This window comes from Pimephales promelas, chromosome 2 (assembly GCF_988280905.1).
Source record: "Pimephales promelas chromosome 2, fPimPro1.hap1.1, whole genome shotgun sequence".
Taxonomy (NCBI): Eukaryota; Metazoa; Chordata; class Actinopteri; order Cypriniformes; family Leuciscidae; genus Pimephales; species Pimephales promelas.
Window position 1 is genome coordinate 2328259 of NC_142770.1, and position 16333 is coordinate 2344591.

At 36.9% G+C, this 16333-nt stretch overlaps 2 protein-coding genes across 3 annotated transcripts; both read right to left on the bottom strand.

Moving 5' to 3' along the window:
* Nucleotides 1-311: 311 nt before the first annotated feature.
* On the bottom strand, nucleotides 312-4911 carry LOC120486393 (uncharacterized). Of its 2 annotated transcripts, none has more exons than XM_089121166.1 (6): nucleotides 3267-4911; nucleotides 2425-2739; nucleotides 1822-2136; nucleotides 1320-1628; nucleotides 682-825; nucleotides 312-587 (listed from the first exon to the last, which is right to left on the bottom strand). In XM_089121166.1, the coding sequence occupies exons 1-6, from the start codon at nucleotides 3316-3318 to the stop codon at nucleotides 571-573; spliced, it is 1152 nt and encodes a 383-aa protein (XP_088977292.1). In that variant the 5' UTR covers nucleotides 3319-4911; the 3' UTR covers nucleotides 312-570. The 2 variants fall into 2 exon arrangements, with proteins under 2 accessions (XP_088977292.1, XP_088977287.1); XM_089121161.1 differs by having other exon boundaries at nucleotides 2425-2742; nucleotides 3267-4910.
* Nucleotides 4912-6849: 1938 nt separating this feature from the next.
* LOC148995698 (uncharacterized) lies at nucleotides 6850-16282 on the bottom strand. Its single transcript, XM_089121255.1, has 5 exons — nucleotides 16128-16282; nucleotides 8648-8959; nucleotides 8109-8456; nucleotides 7593-7904; nucleotides 6850-7356 (listed from the first exon to the last, which is right to left on the bottom strand). The coding sequence occupies exons 2-5, from the start codon at nucleotides 8931-8933 to the stop codon at nucleotides 7316-7318; spliced, it is 987 nt and encodes a 328-aa protein (XP_088977381.1). The 5' UTR covers nucleotides 8934-8959; nucleotides 16128-16282; the 3' UTR covers nucleotides 6850-7315.
* Nucleotides 16283-16333: the final 51 nt, after the last annotated feature.

Sequence of the window (16333 nt, forward strand, 5' to 3'; positions counted from 1 at the left end):
GTCCCTTTTGACCTCTGGGTCGTCTAAAGAGATGGACTGCGGCTCCAAAGGTCTTGGCCAATCCGTTTCCGTTCTTTGGAGAAAGTCAGGACCCTCCAACCACCTCTTGCAGGCAAGAAAGTTATCCACACTCAGACCCCTGGAGGCTTCATCAGTGGGATTGTTCTGATTTTATCATCTCTACACTGGTTAACTACTGTATATGTGAACAATTTACAAATAAAGCTGTATATGGTGCACACTTCTGAAATATTTAAAATATACATAAAGTTTGTATTCCTCTGAATAAATCATGGAGAGACTCTTGAACCTCAGAGTGAGAAACTTTATTGATAAAGGCAAGAAAATACATATGATAAATATAAAGCAGTTTAAACTGAGATCTGTGTCTCTTCATTCACTTTTTTTAATCTGAGAGAAATTTAAACAATAAAGTCTTACAAACAAAATTTTTCTTTAAAAAATCTCAAAAATAATCAAGCTCAATTATTCTGTATTTATTATGAAAAAAAAAACTAGAAGCACAAAAAAAAATACACTTGAAGAAAAATTAAAGTTCGGCGTTCTGCTTTAGATTTCGATACTTCCTGAAAAAGGTGAAGATAAAAAGCCACATTAATAAATCTCACAGATACTTATATGCAAATCAGTTTGTGAGAAATGACATCATCAATCATGCACCTGATGTGTGAATATGTGCTTGATCTAGTTCAGCTCTTCTGGATCTGATGTCATAAACCAGAATGATGACAGTAGCCACGCCCACCAGAGCAGAGAGGACCAATCGGATCACAGTTTCAGTAGGACCGCAACATTGGACAGAGTCTGAGGAATAAACACATCAAACTGACATCAGATCAGTCAATAAACACTAATATCAGCGCTGACATCAACTAATATTTATGAATACACAGAAATATGATCAAATCTAATCAACAATAATATATTTGGTTCCAAATTAGATATTTATACGGTCTGTCATCTCAAACTATAAACGATTCAACAATTCAATATGTAAATAGTATTTGTGTTTTTTGTGAAGTTTCCTCTGAGACAAAGAAATCATCCTGTAAAATCATCTATTTTAGAAGAGTCCCGAGACCCAAATATTCAGAGAACTCAGTATTATTTACAGAGAAAAGCTGCGATTCCTGTTAACTGTGAAGAAGTTGATGTTATACTAAAATGTTTTTCATTTGATGGTGATAAAAATCTTTTATATTTAACTTAATTATTATGATTGCCTGTTACTATATTATATTAATATATAAATAGTAAATACGAATATTTAAAGGAGGAGAGAAATGATCTCTACTCACTATAGACAGAAACTCTGAATAATTTTGATCTTCCTCCTTTAAGCATCACTAGTTTATAATCTCCTTCATCTTCAGTTGTGGTGTGTGTGATGGTCAGAGATCCAGTTTGATTGTCCAGCTTCAGTCTGTCTCTGAATCTCCCATCAAGATCATCATCATATACAGTGAATCTGTCGGACCGTTTATTGATTTCTGCTATTGAAGTCTTTCCAAACATCCACAGAATCACATCATCACGCTTTATTTCAGTGAGATTAGAGTTTAGAGAGACTGAATCTCCCTCCATCACTGACACTGACTCCATTTCATCTGTCAAACACACAGAGAACAAACAGAAACAGTGTTTGTCACAGATTAATACTGTTAAATCACTTTATAATGGTTTACTAAATTGAATGGTTTAACATTTACATTAAAAATAAACAATATAAAATACGAAAAACAAAATGGTGTATGAATTAATTTAAATTTAAAAAACAGGTGTAAACATTTTTGAACTCACCAATAACAACAAGAATGAAAATCTTTCCCTCAGTGAATCTCTGTCTCTCACGGCGGATTGCTAGATAACATCCAGTATGTTCAGTTGTGATGTTTGTGATGGTCAGAGATCCAGTTTGATTGTCCAGCTTCAGTCTGTCTCTGAATCTCCCATCAAGAACATCATCATATACAGCGATTCTGTCGGCCGTTACATTGATTTCTGCTATTAAAGCTTTGTCTTCAAACTCAAAGATCCACTGAATCACATCATCGTCCTTTAATTCAGTGTCAGAGTTTAGAGAGACTGAATCTCCCTCAAACACTGGCTCCAGAACTGAATCACCACACACACACACACACACACACACACACACACACACACACACACACACACACACACACACACACACACACACACACACATAACAACAACAACAAACAGAAAACAGGGTTCATCACAAATTAAAACAATCATTTGATGGTTTATTAAAGTAAATAGTTAGAAAATTAAATTTTAGAATATCATCATTAAACTCCAAAAGCAAAAAAAGAGTTTAAATTATTAATGGTATATTTGTGGTGATTAAAAATATAAAACAAGTGAAACAAATATTTGACTCACCAATGACAATGAGAAAGAAACTCTCTCTGATCTCACTGTTGATCAGTAGTTTATAAACTCCAGCATCTTCAGTTGTGGTGTTTGTGATGGTCAGAGATCCAGTTTGATTGTCCAGCTTCAGTCTGTCTCTGAATCTCCCATCAAGAACATCATCATATACAGTGAATCTGTCGGCCATTTTATTGATTTCTGCTATTAAAGTCTTTCCATCTTCAAATCTCCACTGAATCACATCATCATCCTTTATTTCAGTGAGACGAGAGTCTAGAGAGGCTGAATCTCCCTCAAACACTGACACTAACTCATCAGCAACCCCTACTGAAGAACAGAGTTTTTCACAGATTAAAGCTTTAAAATCTCTTGTTTTTGGTTTGATGAAGTTCAATAAAATACTAAAAAGATTTTTGAATAAAAAAGAATATTATCTTTGAACTTCCGTTTTGCGGTCGCTCTGTATATTTCTATGGCATCGCTGTCGATGAGTAATTAGCTGGTGAAGTGGATTTACTTATTGTAGAGCTTACAAAAGTTATCATGAGCATTGTAATGTTTATCATAAGCATTGTAAAGGTCTATAATATACAAATACACTTTAACTGTAACGTTTAATGTCACACTAAAACTAATGCTGTTGATTTTCTGAGCTTATATTATTTTAATCAATCCATAATAACTGAGTTTAGAGCTGAATTCAAACTTGATCTGACAGTAAAATCATAGTTTAATTATTTCTATATGAGAATAACAGTGAATGTTGATCCTCCTCGACTAAACTAACCAGACATTTATTACATGTTACCAGAACAGAAACAACTGAAGTCATAAAAACACATTAAACTCACCAACCAGACGCCAGAAACACAAGCAGAGCAAAACAGGGAGAAACATCTTCATCAGTTTCAGTCCACAAATATGAAAAGACAAACTCTTCAAAACTGATAAAATGACAGACGTGCTGATGTGAAGCTGCTCTGTAGAGTAAAGTGGAGAGAAACTCTACAATCAGATAAAATATCTATAAGTGTTAATGCATGTGACCATCTAGCTCTATTTCTGATGATTATTTCACACTCTGATCATTTTCACTTTGAGCTCCAGTACGCCTCAACTTCCTGTTAGTCAATGATGACTTTCAACAGAAATAAACTGACCAATGACATGTTAAAAACATCTTAAAGCAACAGTTTGATCTTGACTTGATTTCCTGAGAGTGTTTGTCTCTGCTCTCTCCTGTAACTCTCTTCAGGACGTTTGTTCTTCATTTCTGATCAAATGTCTGGATTGTTTCTCCTCTCAGACTGATCTCAGAGTTTCTCTAATGGTTTAAAGGATCAGGAACAGATCGTCTGCTATAACTGTGTGTATGAAAGTGTCCTCTGATATCTTCACATGATTCATATTCTAATAAATATGCTCAATTAATACAATCACACCAAGATGTTGAATATCTGTGTCAAGAACAGGAAATACTGCTGTAATCATATTAAATGTTCAAATTATTTACAAAAGAATAGAATAGATCGGATACGAGAGATGAACATCAAACATCTTAATGTTGAGATTTAAACTAAACAACCTTCAGTCACACACTGACATTATATTGGAGCTTCAGATCTCTATAGAAAGACATTAAAGGGGTGTTTACTGCTTTTTTTCTTTGCATGATTGTGTTTATAGGGTGCAATATAACATGTATTCGTGTTTTTTTCTATTTTTAAAAGTCTTATTTTTCATAAATTTCCCCTTTATTGTCAGCCGCGCTCTCCTCTGTCCCCTGAACGAGCGGTTCACTTCCCGAGTCTATGAAACCACTCCCTCAGAAACACGTAGTGGGCTCCGATTGGTTAGTTTGGCCCGGTGTGTTGTGATTGGCTAAACTGTACCGCACGTTGTCCGGAAACTTCACGCCCATTACCTTTACAGGCGAGAGTTGCATATGTGTTCCTGTCAGATGTAAATAATGGTGTTGATACTACAGTATCAGAGCCAGAATCAGATGATGAAGAGACTCAACCTCACCACACACGGCTCTTACTAAACAATTCTGAATGGTATTTTTTTAAAATGTTATTATTATTCTATCTATTCTATTCTACTATTAAGAATTTCAATACGTTGTTACTTGAAAATGCTACTGCTACTTGTTAGGTTTTGAGACACGGGTTTCTCCTGATTAAACATTTAATATAGGCCTAACTGAATAAATGTTTTTTTTTTTAAAAGTTATTGTTGTCATAATGTCTTGTCATTTCTATTAATTATCCCAGGTGTTTCTTATTTCTCACGCCCCCTTGGTACCTTGTCTACCTCGTTTGTCCCTGATCATTTAAGCCCTGTGTTTCAGCCTTGTCTTTGTGAGTTCTTGTTTAATGTCGAGTGGTTGATGTTGGTTGTTCCTGAGTCCCGAGTCTAGTCTACGTTTGTAGTCTGTTAAATAAAGCGTGTGCTGCACTTGGACAATGAACATTTGTTTATCTATTCACAAAGCTTACTTAACTCAGTGTATCGTTTTCTTTAGGTGTAGCCTACATGTGCCGTTCTTCGTACGTTGCTTAAAACATCCGAGATCAAATGAGACATCCCAGATAATATCATCGTGCTCATCCTGATCCGGCTAATTGGGTTCTTTCTTCTTTTTCTTCTTCTCTGGGTTTTATGGCGGATCGCAACCAAATTGAACAGGTGCATACCGCCACCTTCTGTGTGTGGAGTGTGCAATATCAGGATTTTAATACTTCAGGTTACAGGTTATATATATATATATATATATATATAAAATAAATAAAAAAAACTATATTTTATGATCTAATCCTGTATCTTTGAGAAAATTAAAGAGAGCTTTGCAGCACTCCCCTGTTTCCTCACTCCCTAAAATCCCTGCTAAATTCCATCCCCGGCCTAATTCATATATCTTGTTTTGTAAGACGTTCCGCTCAGAATTATATTTACTACACTTCATGATGACATGCTCAACATTTTCAGGAACATTACAAGCCTCACATTTATCAGACAAACATTTTGACATTAAATAAAGTGTTGATTTTAACCCAGTATGTCCAAACCTTAATCTTGAAAACATCACTTCATCTCTTCTACATTTCCCTTTGAAGCTCTTCACCTTAATTGATTTCTGTATGTAATAGTGTCTCCCTTTAGTGTCTGTGTCCCACTTCTTCTGCCATACGTCACTCACTGCTGGCCTCTCCTTTTCCAAAGGGAACGGTCATTATTTCATCTTGTTTTAATTTCAATGCTGACTTCGCAATCTCATCTGCTTTCTCATTCCCATCAACACCAACACGAGCAGGTACCCAAACAAAATGCACATCCACTCCAGTTCTTTGTATTCTCAGCATTATTGTGCAAATTTCAATCAATAGATCATCTCTTGCTGTCTTTTTGGAATTTAGACTATACAGGGCTGCAGCGGAGTCTGAACAAATTACTACTCTCTCAGGCCGCACCTCTTCTATCCATTGTAACCCCAAAATAATAGCAACCATTTCCGCTGTATATACAGATAATTTATCTTTAATTTTTTTACATATACTTATATTAAACTCAGGTATGTATGCTCCTGATCCTACATGATCAGTCCCTAAATCTTTTGATCCGTTAGTGAATAATAGTATATATCATTCATACCTATGCAGGATCGCTGTGGAAATACAGACCGGAAGTCAAAAGACAACGAGCGCAACGCTGAAAAGGGGCGGGGCTACATAAGGTCTATATAGCTGAACTTCATAACATTGTGGTTTTCTCCAAACTTTGCTGTATTATTTCTCTGTTATCTCTGTAAAGCTGATTTGAAGCAGTCTGTACTGTAAAAAGCGCTATATAAATAAAGGTGACTTGACTTACAGAGAATGGTCTGAAAAAGAGAAAATATCCTGATAGTTCACTCTGAATATCATGATTTGTTCAGTGATTTGAATAAAGTGTCTCAACATGTCCGTTTATTTTCTCTGAACACTTCAACATGTGCTTTTATTCTTCATTACTCGTTGCACAGTGTATTCGTCACATAACACTGAACACAGCGCCATCTAGTGGCTTTCTTGAGTAACAATCACTGGATCTGAGTGAATAACTCCTGATAACATGTGAGTTCAGGGTGAGCCACTAGATGGAGGAGTTGCTCCTCAGACGAGACCACAGAGACAATCACACTAGCGATTTAAAGACTTTATCATTCCCTGTCGGAGGAAATGGAGGATCGATATGTTGTGTTTATGTATTTCACTGTGGTCTCAAAGTATATTATAATGTGGCCCAAATCAGTATTTTCTCATGTGGAAGTTATTATTGTAGATAGAAAAACAGTAGCCTCAGTATTGTTAAATAATATCTACATAAAGTTAGTATTCCTCCACGAGGCGCTCGACATAATAAACGTAATAAAACACGGAGAGACTCTTGAACCTCAGAGTGAGAAACTTTATTGATAAAGGCAAGAAAATACATACAGCAAATATACAGCAGTTTAAAGTGAGATCTGTGTCTCTTTATTATTATTTTTGTATCTGAGAGAAATATTAACAATAAAGCCTTACAAATAAGATATTTTTTAAACCTCAAAAATCGTCAAGCTCAATTATTCAGTATTTATTATGAAAAAAAAAACAGTAGAAGAGCAAATAACACACTTGAAGAACCTTTAAAGTTCAGCGTTCTGCTTTAGATTTCAGTAGAAAAGATAAAAAAAATATAAAGCCAAAAATTAATAAACCTCACACATTTATATGGCAAATCAGTTTGTGAGAAATGACATCATCAATCATGCACCTGATGTGTGAATATGTGCTTGATCTCATTCAGCTCTTCTGGATCTGACGTCATAAACCAGAATGATGACAGTAGCCACGCCCACCAGAGCAGAGAGGACCAATCAGATCACAGCTTCAGTAGGACCACACCAGTGGACAGAGTCTGAGGAATAAACACATCAAACTGACATCAGATCAGTCAATAAACACTAATATCAGCGCTGACATCAACTAATATTTATGAATACACAGAAATATGATCAAATCTAATCAACAATCTATTCTATTGCAAGTGAGTTTTTTTATATGGTCTGTCATCTCAAACTATAGACGATTTAACAATTCAAGAGGCAAATAAATAAGAATATTTGAAAGAGAAGACAAATGATCTCTACTCACTATAGACAGAAACTCTGAATACTTTTGATCTTCCTGAAAAGTTCAGTAGTATATAATCTCCTTCATGATCAGTTGTGGTGTTTGTGATGGTCAGAGATCCAGTTTGATTGTCCAGCTTCAGTCTGTCTCTGAATCTCCCATCAAGAACATCATCATATACAGTGAATCTGTCGGACCGTTTATTGATTGCTGCTATTAAAGTTTTTCCATCTTCAAACCTCCACAGAATCACATCTTCATCCTTTATTTCTGTGTGATCAGAGTTTAGAGAGACTGAATCTCCCTCCATCACTGACACTGACTTCACTTCATCTGTCAAACACACAGAGAACAAACAGAAACAGGGTTTGTCACAGATTAATACTGTTAAATCACTTTATAATGATTTACTAAATGGAATGGTTTAAAATTTACATTAAAAATAAACAAACAATAAAAATAACAAAAACAAAATAGTGCATGAATTAATTTAAATTGTTTAATTACAAAAAGGGTGTAAACGTTATTTTAACTCACCAATGACAGCGAGAATAAAAATAAAACTCTTAATCTGTAGTTTATCAAGTTCAGAAACTCTGAATGCTTTTGATGTTCCTGAATACATCAGTAGATTATAAATTCCAGTATCTTCAGTTGTGGTGTGTGTGATGATCAGAGATCCAGTTTGATTGTCCAGCTTCAGTCTGTCTCTGAATCTCCCATCAAGATCATCATCATATACAGTGAATCTTTTGGCCCATTTATCGATTTCTGCTATTAAAGTGTTTTCATCTCCAAACCTCCACTGAATCACATCATCATCCTTTATTTCAGTGAGATCAGAGTTTAGAGAGACTGAATCTCCCTCCATCACTGACTCCAGTCCTGAATCACCACACACACACACACAAACAGAGAACACACAGAAACAGAGTTTGTCACAGATTAAGATTATCAGTTAATGATTTATAAAAGTAAATGAATATCATTATTAAACACCAAAAGCAAAATGGAGTTTGAATTATGAATTGTATCTGATTAAAATATAAAACAGGTGAAACTGATATTAAACTCACCGAAGACAATGAGATTGAATCTCTTGATCTCACGGTTGATCTGTAGTCTATATTCTCCAGCATGTTCAGTTGTGATGTTTGTGATGGTCAGAGATCCAGTTTGTTTGTCCAGCTTCAGTCTGTCTCTGAATCTCCCATCAAGATCATCATCATATACAGCGATTCTGTCGGCCCGTTTATTGATTTCTGCTATTAAAGCGTCTTCATCTCCAAATCTCCACTGAATCACATCATCATCCTTTATTTCAGTGAGATTAGAGTTTATAGAGACTGAATCTCCCTTCATCACTGGCAGTGGTTTCACCAACGCTCCTGAAGAACAGAGTTTAAAGCTTTAAAATCACTTGATGTTGGTTTGGTGAAGTCAATAATTTAAATGTGACATTAATAATATTCTTCAGCAGTGCAAATACAAATGATGATGAATGAAAAGAGAAATACATTTATAAATGGAAAAATAACACAAAAATACTATATATATATATATATATATATATATATATATATATATATAGAAGAAAAAAATAAAAGAAAGTTTTATTATTAACTTAATGGAACAAAAGAGTAACAAGCAACACTAATGTACAGGTCGCAGACGTCACACTGACTCCGTAACTACATGAACAAGAGTTTATTTCTCCAGTATTAAAGCAAAAGTTGCAATAGTTTTAGTTCTCAGAGCAATTTTGTTTAAAGAAAGTACTGTATAAATGCAGATATGAACCCTATAATTTGTATAAAGCCGATGTTTTGGAATGTACTATTATTACAAGAAGGTTTACAGTGAAAGATTGTGTTGTCTCGAAATAGTAGAATAATAAACCCTTTAGTTCTAAAATACTTACAGTATAAGTATTATACTGTAAGTTATATTGTATTACTGGAACGACAGTATAAGAAATCAGGGCTCACCGTTCATAAACTTATGTATGATGAGCATTTGGTTCAGTACAGCAATGCCCTTAAAATTGTGATGAGACAGACAGAGGACCCAAAAGCGTTTGCAGCAAGAAGTCAGTTTAATGAACGGAAAGATGTCCACAGGTAAGGACTGTTCACAAATAATATAAAGTTCAACAAAGGTCGACCCGCAGAGCAGGTAACAGGCGAGACTCGCCTTCACACTGGCAGTTGAAATCAGCTCCGATGCGGCTGCGAAACGACCGGAAGTCATTCATTTTCTATGGAGATTCGCAGACCGCATGCGAATGGGTCCGAAACGGGTCCGACCGAGTGCGGTGCGAAGAAAATCGTGTCCGTTGGTCATCCGGATGCGTTCAAAAATTTGAACTCTTGCGAAAAGCTACGGACGGTTCCTATCCGACAATTCCAGCGGAAGTTGACAGTTGCTATGGTACTGATAAACAAACCTGAATTATTAACTTTTAATAAAATAAATATTGATTTTATAACGATAAGTTGTGATGTCATTTTTTATTTTCATGACTTTCTAACGTTTATAAGGGCAGTTAATAGAATTAAATTGAAGGTAGGCATTGAACTATTGACCACTATATCTCATTTTTTAGCCGACCTGACATGTCAACGTCCTGAGCAACTTTCCTCACGTAGCATAAACCCTAATCAGAGAGATCATACAGAACTGACAAACTTTAATCTCTCCGCCATTTTTGTTCTACCCGCGTCCGACGCTTTTCACTGTGTAGTACGACGTCCGTTGGGAACGTATTGCGTATTACGGAGCTGATTTCAACTGCCAGTGTGAATGCAGCGTTTAGCCGCCTTTCCACTGCACACGACAAACGACCGCCGTCGGACCGGAAGTCATTCATTTCCAATGGAGAGTCGTACGGGAGCTGCGGGGAGTTCCGATCATATGCGTATGCGGAAAATTCGGATCCGTTTTGGGCTTTGGATCCGTTGAAATATCTGAACTTCTGCGGCTAGACCGTATCCGACCTGCCAACCGGAAGTGATGTATTCTAATAAAAACTATGAGCGCGAGGCTAGAATTACCAATATTTTAACTCTTTAATGTTTTTCTGTAAACGCTCGCTCTGTAAAATGTTGGTTATAATTAACTATAGCAGAAAAAATATTTTATAACTATTAAACCAATATTTATACTACTATATTTTTATTTGAGATGAATTGAGGGTCATTTGTTTTGTGTAGATATATTCATGCATGCATTACATTTATTAAAATCATTAATTTTACCATTGTGAATAATATATAGGGTAACGGTTGCTTCACGACCAATTTCAAAGTTCCGTGCGACTGACACTAGGGGGCGAAATGCGGCAATCGTATGCGAATGTCGTGTCCAGTGGAAAGGCTGACCAGCGAGCATAGACATATACACTAGACCTCACCTGGGGGTTCTAAGCATGCGTCAAAACCGCCGCCATCTTGGAACAGGGGTCTTGTCATAGGAAGTAGCTAGGTAACGCTGCTATCTCTGCCTTTACTTCGAATTCATTGATGGTGGCGGACTTGTGTGCAGCGTATGAAGTTCACGGATGAAATCTGAACTAGGAAGAATGTTTAAAAAAAAAAAAAAAAAAATTCTTTCTGGAATCAATGATAAATACATGTCTGACCGTTGGAACAAACCAAAAAACAAGAAAAATCGCATTCATGATGATTTATGGTGATTTTATTTGCGTTAGACCTGCGTCTACTACATTGACGCTGATGCATTAAAGTGGAGGGGCTCCCCTGTTTCAAGATGGCGGCTCTATTGACGCATTCGTTCTAATGAACTGCCGTATCCAAGGTGAGGTCTAGTGTATATGTCTATGACCAGCGAGAGCGGCAGGTGAAATCAGACACCGAAGAACCACAGCAGCCCTGGCGAGCACGGGAGGGAGCACTAGAACCAAATCACTGAGGGTGCTTTTGAAAATAGTGAGTGTGCTCAAATGTTAAACAATATTCGATATTCATGATCGAGTAGCATATGTCCCTGTATGAGTTTTTGTCCTTTACATATCATTTCATTTAAGAAATGTTACTTTTTCCCCAAAAAAACAGCAGTAGCCTATATGCAAATGTGTGAAGTATTGAAACTGATTTTATTCTGCAGTTAAATAAATAAGTTAGTATAAGTAACGTACATTTTAGACTTTTAGTTTCTGACAGTAGCGGTTCTAGGCACGGGCGAACCGGGCAGTCGCCCGGGGCGGCATTTCTTCATGTCACATGGGGGGCGGCACGAGCAGTTAAAAAAATCCTCTGTGCCTCGAAGGTTTTATATTTTTTTACCATTTCGATTCAATTATTGCCAATGGCGCCCCTAATTGCTGAGAAGGTGCCGTGCACAGAAGCGATGTCAAGGGGGTCTCTTCTTGATTAGTTCACGTATCGCGTCTTTTGCGCGCTCGAGGTCGTTTCAAATAGGCGATTAGGCGCACGGGAAGCGCGCTCATTATGCGCTCGCGGGAGGTGCGCTCATAAACTTTTCAGTATGGGAGTGCTCGTGCACCCAAACACTTGGGTGTTTTTTCTCTTCTCCATAAAAAAATCTTTTAGCAGAGCTTCAGCAAGCGTTTTTCTGTGGTGGAAATACATTAGCTACTAAAACTTGTTTGTGGAGAGCCCAGTGCATGGTTGTATAACAACGACAGCCATGGGCAAATCGGTCCGAATTTTACTATTAATAATAAAAGATAAGCTACTGTGCATTATAAATGTCAGGAATTTATCTTTATTGACTCATTCTTTTTATAGAGATGATTGAATGCTGAAATATGAGGTATATATTTTAATATAATCTCTTTTTGTGTTAACCTTTTTTTAAGTTTAGTAGGTAAGATAAAAGACACTCCTCTAAAACAAATCTTTAATGTTATTAACTTGGTGAATTGATTGTGTATTAGGCTTTTTGTGTATGTGATCATGTTGGTCACTAAATTCATGAAATGAAAATAATTTACATAATGATCAACTTTGTCTTTTTACAGTAGCCTATATGCAAAGTACAATTTTCAATTTTCTAACATTCTAACATTTTAAGAGTGACATAGGGCTACAAAAGCTATTTTAGGTCTATAACAGTTTGGATAGTGTTTAATATGAGAGCTGTTCAAAATTATTTAAGAGATAAGAGATAAGTATTGTGTTACTAAATAAGTATCTATCAGACCCTTTTACTTTTAAAAACGCCATTTCGTGACAAATATTGTTTAACAAGCCATAACTAAAAGTGTGCCATGCATATAATTTAAGGCAATAACCAATGCGCTAATGGTTACTTCCTCTCTTTAAAGTTAGATTAAACTAGCAAAATAACTGGATTCTATTAACTGTGTTTTTCAAATGAACGACATGTGATTTTATTGTTGGGTTGTTGTTGTTTTGTTTTTGTTTTTGTTTTTTTTTGTTTTTTTTTTTGGGAGGGGGGGGGGGGGCGCTCGAAGGGGGTCTCGCCCTGGGTGTAATTCAGAGTAGAACCGCCACTGGTTTCTGACGACAATGAATCAGTCCTTTTAAACGAAACAGCTCGTTTAAAGATTAAATGCTGGTCACTCGATGTCGATCCCCACCAGATTTCGTCATTAGTAATTTTGTACCCACCACTTTTGGAAATATTGAGGATCAGACCCAGACAGCAAACTGACATTGAATCAACGTGGAAACGACGTCTCCCATGACATTGAAACAACCTTGATTTTGCTTATCGAATTAACGTTGAACCAACGTCAGACGCGGCATTCTTCAAAGCTAAATGAAAATCGAAAATTGGTTTGCTTTCATAACGTTGAAACAACGCGTTGATTTCAAGTTGATTTTCCGTTAGTTTTGAAAGAATGACGCGTCTGACGTTGGTTCAACGTTAATTCGATGAGCAAAACAATGTCAGATCAACGTTGTTTCAATGTCATATTTCCACGTTGATTCAATGTCAGTTTGCTATCTGGGGATTTACCTACTACAGATAAAACATCTCCAGTTAACTAGCAGAGCATTCATTTAGTTCGCTCTTAATTAAGACATCTAGCTACTGGTTAAATTTGATGTTTTTGAAATCAAGCTGAGCACTATTTGCCACTGCTGTCAGTTTCATGGATACAGCTCTCTTGTGTCTCGCGCAATCTTCACTCGGACGCGCACTGCGCGCACTTCAATCTACCGCCGTTGCAGAGACTCTCTATTCATTCCGATTTATATAGAGACATTTTATTGGCTATCTAAAGGCAGCCCCGTCGCTAACGAATTTCCTGAGCGGGACGCACACACGCAAACAAAGTGGGCAATTAAAGAGACAGACAGCGTCACCTGTGGGTAATACGATCGCGAAAGGGCACAACCAATTTAATGCATTAAACATAATACTGAAATACTGAAATAAATTCTGATTTGAAAAATCACGTTAATTGATTTAGTTTGTGTAACCTATTATTTGTATGAGTTTGAAATCCGTCTGTGTTTCTTTTGTCGGCAAAATAATCTGAGGGTGCTTTCACTTTTGTTTGAGGGTGCTTAGCACCCTCAAGCACCCCCGTAGAACCGTAGAACCGGGCCTTAGTGGAGGTGAGCTGGCATCAGACAGGGGCTCTGAAACAAGCACAGCTGAGTAGCGACAATGTAGCAGTGGAACAAACTCACAGTGCTGGACTGGACTGGACAGGACTGGACTGGACTCGCACGAGCGGTAACATACACAGACTAACACGTCTTGGCTCAAAGAATAATCTGGCAAAGAGGTAGAGAAAAGCAGTGGTAAAAGAAGCCGACAGAATTAGAGAAAAGGGAGAGCAGGTGTGAAAGAATGATTGGATAACGAGCATAAAGCAGCCGCAGCTGTAGATAATGAAACAGCGGAGAAAGCGAGAACACAGGATAACCAACAGGGGGAGACAAAGAACCGAGAAAGGGACCAGGATCATGACAAAAATAGCAAGAACCGAATATTACTCTCAAATCATTAATCACGGTATTGCAAAACCAAACAAGATGTTTAAAGTAATCAACAAACTACTTAAACCTACTAATTCACTCATCTGTTCCACCGTGCAGCAGTGCAATACGTTTCTGAAATTCTTTGCTGATAAAATTGAGAATATTTATCAGTGTATTACTTCTGTCTCTTTCTGTGCACCTCCTGAGATTCAGCCTTTAAATTGCCCGCTTACCCGGTTCCTTAGTTTTCAAACTGTCTCCATTGATTATATTTCCAAATTAATTATAACGATGAGTTCCACTACCTGTTCCCTGGATCCTGTTCCAACTTCTGTTCTCAAGGAGTGTCTGTCATCGATCAGTCCTCTCATTTTGAACATTGTTAATGCTTCTCTTACTACTGGAATTGTGCCCCAAGCCCATACCCAGACAGCAAACTGACATTGAATCAACGTGGAAACGACGTCTCTCATGACATTGAAACAACGTTGATTTTACTCATCGAATTAACGTTGAACCAACGTCAGACGCGGCATTCTTCAAAGCTAAATGAAAATCGAAAATTGGTTTGCTTTCATAACGTTGAAACAACGCGTTGATTTCAAGTTGATTTTCCGTTAGTTTTGAAAGAATGACGCGTCTGACGTTGGTTCAACGTTAATTCGATGAGCAAAACAATGTCAGATCAACGTTGTTTCGATGTCATATTTCCACGTTTTTTCAATGTCAGTTTGCTATCTGGGATGTTTGTTTGCACCGCAGTTCAAATTGTCTGAACAGTTTAAATCTGATAGACTTCCTAAATTCAAATTAGGCTGCATAGTTTAGATCAGCCGGAACCGGGAAGTCATAAAAACACATTAAACTCACCATCCAGACGCCAGAAACACAAGCAGAGCAAAACAGGGAGAAACATCTTCATCAGTTTCAGTCCACAAATATGAAAAGACAAACTCTTCAAAACTGATAAAATGACAGACGTGCTGATGTGACGCTGCTCTGTAGAGTAAAGTGAAGAGAAACTCTACAATCAGATAAAATATCTATAAGTGTTAATGCATGTGACCATCTAGCTCTATTTCTGATGATTATTTCACACTTTGAGCTCCAGTACGCCTCAACTTCCTGTAAGTCAATGATGACATTCAATAACATGTTAAAAACATCTTAAAGCAACAGTTTGATCTTGTCTTGATTTCCTGAGAGTGTTTGTCTCTGCTCTCTCCTGTAACTCTCTTCAGGACGTTTGTTCTTCATTTCTGATCAAATGTCCGGATTGTTTCTCCTCTCAGACTGATCTCAGAGTTTCTCTAATGGTTTAAAGGATCAGGAACAGATCGTCTGCTATAACTGTGTGTATGAAAGTGTCCTCTGATATCTTCACATGATTCATATTCCACAGCTATAGATTATGACCCGGATGTGACGCTCTAAATGCTCAACAATATTATTGATCTGCCTGCACTGACACCATTATATGAGAACTGAACTTAGCTGGACAATGATGGTTTTCTCCAAACTTTGCTGTATTATTTATCCTGTTATCTCTGTAAAGCTGATTTGAAACAGTCTGTACTGTAAAAAGCGCTATATAAATAAAGGTGACTTGACTTACAGAGAATGGTCTGAAAAAGAGAAAATATCCTGATAGTTCACTCCGAATATCATGATTTGTTCAGTGATTTGAATAAAGTGTCTCAACATGTCCGTTTATTTTCTCTGAACACTTCAACATGTGCTTTTATTCTTCATTACTCGTTGCACAGTGTATTCGTCACATAACACTGAACACAGCGCCATCTAGTGGCTTTCTTGAGTAAA